At 52.2% G+C, this 6,012-nt stretch overlaps 1 protein-coding gene across 1 annotated transcript; it reads left to right on the top strand.

Annotated features, from left to right (window-relative positions):
- Window positions 1-1,086: 1,086 nt before the first annotated feature.
- Window positions 1,087-5,747, top strand: CORT (cortistatin). The gene is made up of 2 exons (XM_090024204.1): window positions 1,087-1,244; window positions 5,346-5,747. Exons 1-2 carry the CDS (start codon window positions 1,143-1,145, stop codon window positions 5,565-5,567), a joined length of 324 nt encoding a protein of 107 aa, XP_089880330.1. The 5' UTR covers window positions 1,087-1,142; the 3' UTR covers window positions 5,568-5,747.
- Window positions 5,748-6,012: the final 265 nt, after the last annotated feature.

The following is a 6,012-nucleotide window of genomic DNA, read 5'->3' as shown; positions in this document are numbered from 1 at the left end:
GGATTGCCTGAGCTGTTAGCAGTTGCAGCAAGTGTGGAAAGCAGGAGAACATGGTTTTAATTCTTAGCTCTGGCCCCAATTCCCCGTGTCCTCTTGGCCAAGTCATCACCCCATGCCCCACATCGGTAAAAACAATCTGTTCTAGGACCAAGGAGCAGAAAGGGGCCTCCTGGGCCATTCAAAGTTTATCCTGGCATTCACAGATAAACCTCTACCCCAAAATTGCCATGTCAAACCTTCAGACTCAATTACAAAAGATGCTGGGACCAGAGAAGGACCCAAGCTGCAAAGCTGGGGCTTGGAGATGACTTCATTTCCTTTTATCAAGCTGGCCAGGGGAACAGTATAGTGTTAGGGTCAAGATTAGGAGGAGATCTGAGCTTTGGGTCCTCATTGCAAAAGGCAGAAAGGATCCCATACAGAGGGGGAGGGAAGGGGCACGTAGGCTCCGGTGTTTGTCCCTACAGGCACACACCTGCTCAGCACCATTACACCCAAAAGTCCTGGGCCTCAGACCTGTTGTGCCAAGCTGTGGCCTGGCACCAAGGTAAGTTTTCAAACACCCAAAAGCCAAAGTTCGTATGGAGGGAGTGCCAGGTGAGTGAGCATGGCATGGCGAGTGGCACTGTTGGAAGAGACGAGACTGGGCTGCAGAAATCGAGATCCAAACATCTACTGAGCTTGCGGTCCTTGAGACACAAGCTGGAGATGCAGGCTCGTCTATAGCTCTTGGTAGGACAGGAGGTTTAACGCCTTCCTCCGCACTTCCTGCACTGGCTGTAGGATACCGGACTAGCTGGGCTGAGGGCCTGGTCTTGCAGGGACAGCACAGCTACAGCCAGTGCCTCGCATGTCCTAGTGCCCGAGGCCTAACCCTTTACCTCCTGCGTGAAAGACTTTGCAGGACAGGCACATGGCAAGCCCAGAGGTACTGAAGTTGCCCACTTGAGCAGCCAAGTGTTCACACCCCCCCCCAAGTCTAATTTGCCTTTGATACGGACTTAATTGTTTGCGTCACCTGCAGGGCTAGGAGGAGGGCTATATAAGGGGCTGCAGCCATTGTCTGAGGCACAAGAGAGCCCAGAAGCAGCTCCCCCTCCCAGCCGTCCCTCATCCAGCGCAGCAGTCACAGCCTGTACGTCATGCAGCTGGTGGCCAGCCTGGTGTCGGTGCTGCTGCTGGTGTGGAGCGTGCGAGCCACGGCATTGCCGGGAGAGGAGAGGCTCTCGCTACAGAACAGTAAGGTGAGTATGATGCAGGAGCTGGGATGGGGTGGGACACGTGGAGAAGCAGCCTGGAGAGCCAAACAGGGCAGGCAGGACCGCTGCAGGGCTAATCCTCTCGACTTCTTTATATTCCAAACCACCGCTGCTTCCCAGAGACAGCTGCAGCACGCGGAGCTGCTGCCGGAGCCGGCTAGCCAGTTGATTAAAAGGGGGAAGGATCAAAGACAGGCTCTAGGGGAAAGTGTGGAAGCAAAGTCTGTGCTAGATGAAAAATGACAATGCAAAAAGGAGAGAGGGGAAAGGGAAAACGCGAGTGCTAAAAGAGTACAGCCTGGTGGAATAAAGCAGAGCAGTGAGAGCAGAGGAAAGAGCAAGGACTCAGTAAAACAATAAAAGGACTTTCTATTTTAAAGCAGACGCACGGGAAGGGAGAACCAGACAGAAAGGACCAGGCACAGTAGGAGAGGAGGAAGGTAGAGGAACAGTAAGTGGAGTAATCCTACCAGAATAAAGTGACTTCAGTCCAGAACAAGGTCCACACGTAGAGCTGAGCCAGCAGAGCTATCATGGTCTAGCTCCCCTTGACCAGCAGAACTAGGCTGGTAAAACTCTTACAGAGACGCCGTTACAAGATTGACTGCCAAAATGATAACATGATAATAGCTATAACTGTGGTGCCGTGGCTCTGCCCATCATTTTCTCTGGGTAGACGAGTCCCGGGAGATTCCACGAAGGAGAGGGAACGATCCCCATAAAATAACTCCCTGGGACAGTGTCTCTGCCCCGTGCCACGTGCCCCAGCCTGGGGCTCTCGAATTCCTCGCCTGTTCGCTCTTCTCCGGCACCTGCTCTGCCGTTTTCCTCCGAGTCGCTCGGTGGATTAGGTGCGCTGCTGTCTCTGGGAATCTGATTCATGCCCCTCTCCGTGGCGCTGCCTACATCTGAGCTGCGCACACAAGTGGAGGAGCCCAGAGTTGATCTTAAAGCCACTGGCTTTTCTCTTGTGTGTATCTGTTTCGTGTTACCGCTCCTTCAGTCTCAGCCATGTCTCCAACTCATCCATCAGTGTCTTAGTGCTTTAGGAATGGCCTCAGAGCCCAGTAACAACAAGCAAGACAAGGGGCTGCCAGAAAAAGGCGCAGAGAGTGTGAGGTCTCGGGGACAGCGTTCCCTTAAAGAGCAGTGCTATGTAGGCAGGCTGGTATTAACCCGAGGGGGGATAATAGGATCTTTCTGCTGTCAATTCTTACAACAAGAAGAAAAAATGCCAGTAATTTATTTTTTAAATTAAAAGTCCCTCCTTTGTTTGATAAATACCTTCAGATACAAACTCTAGCTCCGGGAAAGAGGGAAAAGTCATCTGGCTGATGCCAGCAATGAATGCCTTGATAAGAATGAAGTAGGGTAGTTGGTTGTAGCTGTGCTGGTCTAAGGACATAAGAAGGCAAAGTGCTTTGGGTAGATGTGATAGCTTTTATTAGACTGACTAAATAGTTGGAAGAAAGTTCTTTGCATACTTTTGGGTACAAACACCCTTCTTCAGGTTTTGGGACTCCCAGTGCTTGAAGAAGGGTGTTTGACCTGAAAACTTGCAAAAACTTTTTTCTAGCTATTTAGGTGGTCTAATAAAAGATATCGCATCTACCCAAAGAACAGAATGAACGAAGCTGTAATCATTCTCATTCTGAATGTCATCTCCAGCACAGTGCCTGGCAGGGAACTATCGAGAGAATAGCTGGTTTTTGAAAATGTTTTACAAGCTAGATATTAGTAGGCCCTCATTAATTGATACAGATACCGGTAGGTAGGATATATCAGAATCCATATTCAGGGAAATCTCTCCCTACTAAGGGCTTCAGGTTTTGAGGTGTTAGCATTTGAAGAGAATAGAAAATTGCAAAGGTAACTAAGGATGATAATGGTGTGTGTATCTCGGGGGATTGTTGGGGATGGTATCGAGACACCCGAGAAGCAGGAATGCGAACAGACTCCAGCTGCTCCGAGCTTGCTACCTGCTGATGGGGTTGTCTAGATTTTTTTGCAATGCAGAGCACTGTAGCACAGGGGTGTTAGCACAGAACTAGGGCAAAGGAATGAATCTCTCTCTTCTCGAAGACCCAGAGACATTCCCCTTTGCAACAGCAAGGGAGTCCTGTCATCCTGCTCCATTCCAGCTGTGATCTGGCTCGGAAGCCTTTTGACCTGTTGTTGGCTGTGCCTTGTTTTCAGCCAGCACCAGCATCTGTAACTCTTTCGCCCAGCTCATTCCCAAGGCGCCAGATCTTCGGGCGACAACATAGCAGAGTGTTATTAGGTATCAGCTGTCTGCAGCTCTGGCTAGGGCAGATATTTCCAGACACAGGGCTCACAGCTGGGATGAGATTTAATAAGGAAAATGGGACCTGAGCATTTCTGCTAGGCTAGGACTGAAGAACCCATCTTCCATACAGACAGCTTTGTGGCTAAGACGCAGGACCGGGAGACGGGGGACCTGGTTTCTGTCTTTGGCTCTGCTGCAACCGTGAGCGCTTAACTTTTCCTGCCTCGGTTTCCCCATCTGAAAACAGGAGTGAGAATTCAAGCAGGGCAACTGCCTCAATAATTGCCCACTGAGGTTCCCTGAAATAAAACCTGCCCCTTGCTTTGACTGTCTGTGCCCCCCTTGCGCTCGCTCCCAGTGAGTGGGCTCACCAACAACACCGAATATCGCCCAGGAAACAAATGCTGAATTTGCAAGTGTGAAGATTCACACAGGAGCCTGCTTCCACGAGTCCCACCCTCCAGGCAGGGAAGAGGAACACTCGCTAACAACCGCTTGCCCTACCAAACCCTGCTTCCTTATGATCCACAGGCAAGAGATCCTTCCTTAGATCTAGGTGGTTGCAAAGTACAGGCTAGCACCACTAAACAGTGATGGCTCCAGTGCCCTTTGCACTGATCGGGATCCTTACAATCCAGAATTACCAGCCAGGCCCTTCTCTGCTCCTCAGTAACAGAGTAGCTGAGTTAAATTTCTTTGGATTTACTGGTTTAACAGAGTTCGGTATCTTGCATTAAGTTCCCTGAAAAGAGACAATTCACATCACCTGTCTCTTTATTCCAGCATTTGGGGCTACCTCTCCGCCAGCCCCGGCTTCCTCCTTTAGGCACTTTGCAGTGTTCGCTCAGGGAGATTGCGGCAGCTCTGCTCACTATCATAACAGCTCTCGGCCCTCTGTCACCTCAGAGCCATCTAGCCCAAGGACAGGGCAAGGAACGTGGCAGGATGACCCAATCGAGGGGTCTGAGCATAGGTCTGGGAGCCAGGAGCTCCTGAGCAGTAATCCCAGCCCTGCCACTGGTGTTTTGGGCAAGGCACACTACCTCAGTGTCTTGGCTTCTCCACTTGCAAGGTGGGGTAATAATGCTTTCCTGCTATGCAGAGGGACCTCAGGAGGATTTATTAGCTTGAGACCATGAGCCAAGTGCTGCATGAGGCCTGAGCACTATTCTCCCATAGGAGTTTGTGGTGAGAGGCAGAGAACCCCGTCCCTTTCTTGCGTCTCTCCAGACTTGAAGAAGAACCAAGTTGTCTGGGCACGGAGCGGAGAGCCATGCAGGGCACCATGCCAGAGCATCTGCTTTAGACCTCCTTCCCCACGCATGCTGTCTTTCCTCTGGGCCCTGGGCCAAGCAGCAACAGCCATGGGATTTGGGGCAGACAAATGAAGAATGGGATGGGACACCTGGGACTGGGACTCCAGCCACCCCTGTAACCCCCTAGAGCAGGGGTGGGCAATTATTTTGGGCAGAGGGCCGCTTACTGAGTTTTGGCGAGCCATTGAGGGCTGCATGACAGGCAACCCGGGGCAGATTAATATTAATTTTCTAAATTTTTAGGGGCCCCGTGGGCCAGATAGAATGGCCTGGTGGGCCGCATCCGGCCCCCGGGCTGCATTTTGCCCACCCCTGCCCTAGAGACTCCCATCCATCCCTATGGACTGAGTGGTCTTTATCTCAGCTAGCCTGCCCAGACTGCCTCAGCTTTGAAACTCTGATGGGGATGCGGGAGGGCCAGGCTGAGACCTGCAGAGGGATCAGAGGGGAAGGTCTCACCTTCCTGGTGCTCTTTGCTTGCAGGAACAGACCAAAGCCCGGAAGGACATGATCCTGAAGATGCTGGTGGGCCTGCTGGATGACATGGATGTGGGGCGGGATGCCACTTCCACTGACTTTGAGGAGCCCCCGGAGGGCAAACTGGAGGAGGAGCGGTCGACCTTGGGGCGGCTAGCCCAGCTATCGCAGCGGGACCGCAAAGCCCCCTGCAAAAACTTCTTCTGGAAAACCTTCACCGCCTGCTAACACCAGTGCGCCGGAGCCAGACCCAGGCCCCCTCAGGCTCTCCCCAGCCCCTGTAGAATACATGAACTGTGCCTGCATTGTAAATGCCATCCACAAGTTGGTAGTGTCTCTTTTCCTTGAATGAATCGAGCTATGGTTGTTTATTACTCCATTCACCAATAAAGCATGGCTGAGAGGCGCCCCGGGGATGTGTGTCTGCTTCTTTTTGCCTCCAGGAGCCACATGCATGCACCACCAGGCCTCCCGGCACGCTCACCAAGGGGCAGGGGGTGAGCGAAGGAGAAAGGGACATGCCAGACAGCCAAGATACCTCCCCCATGGGGAAACCCAGCGCTCACCCTGCCTGGGCACTGCTGTGAGGAGCCTGGGTGGGAGTCCCAGGTGGGCACTGCCATGGGGGAGTTGGTGTTGCTGGGATCTCAGGTGCCCTGAGCTGAAATATTCT

Source organism: Crocodylus siamensis, chromosome 12 (genome assembly GCF_052110815.1).
Source record: "Crocodylus siamensis isolate JL-2025a chromosome 12, ASM5211081v1, whole genome shotgun sequence".
Classification (NCBI taxonomy): Eukaryota; Metazoa; Chordata; order Crocodylia; family Crocodylidae; genus Crocodylus; species Crocodylus siamensis.
The sequence above is the reverse complement of the archived record's forward strand: the minus strand, read 5'-3'. Positions and strand labels throughout refer to the sequence as shown.

Excerpts from the sequence above, each read along its gene's own strand:
- CORT (XM_090024204.1), top strand. The coding sequence starts at position 1,143 with ATGCAGCTGGTGGCCAGCCTGGTGTCGGTGCTGCTGCTGGTGTGGAGC. Across the intron at positions 1,245-5,345 it reads TCTCGCTACAGAACAGTAAG|GAACAGACCAAAGCCCGGAA; the intron begins GTGAGTATGATG and ends CTTTGCTTGCAG.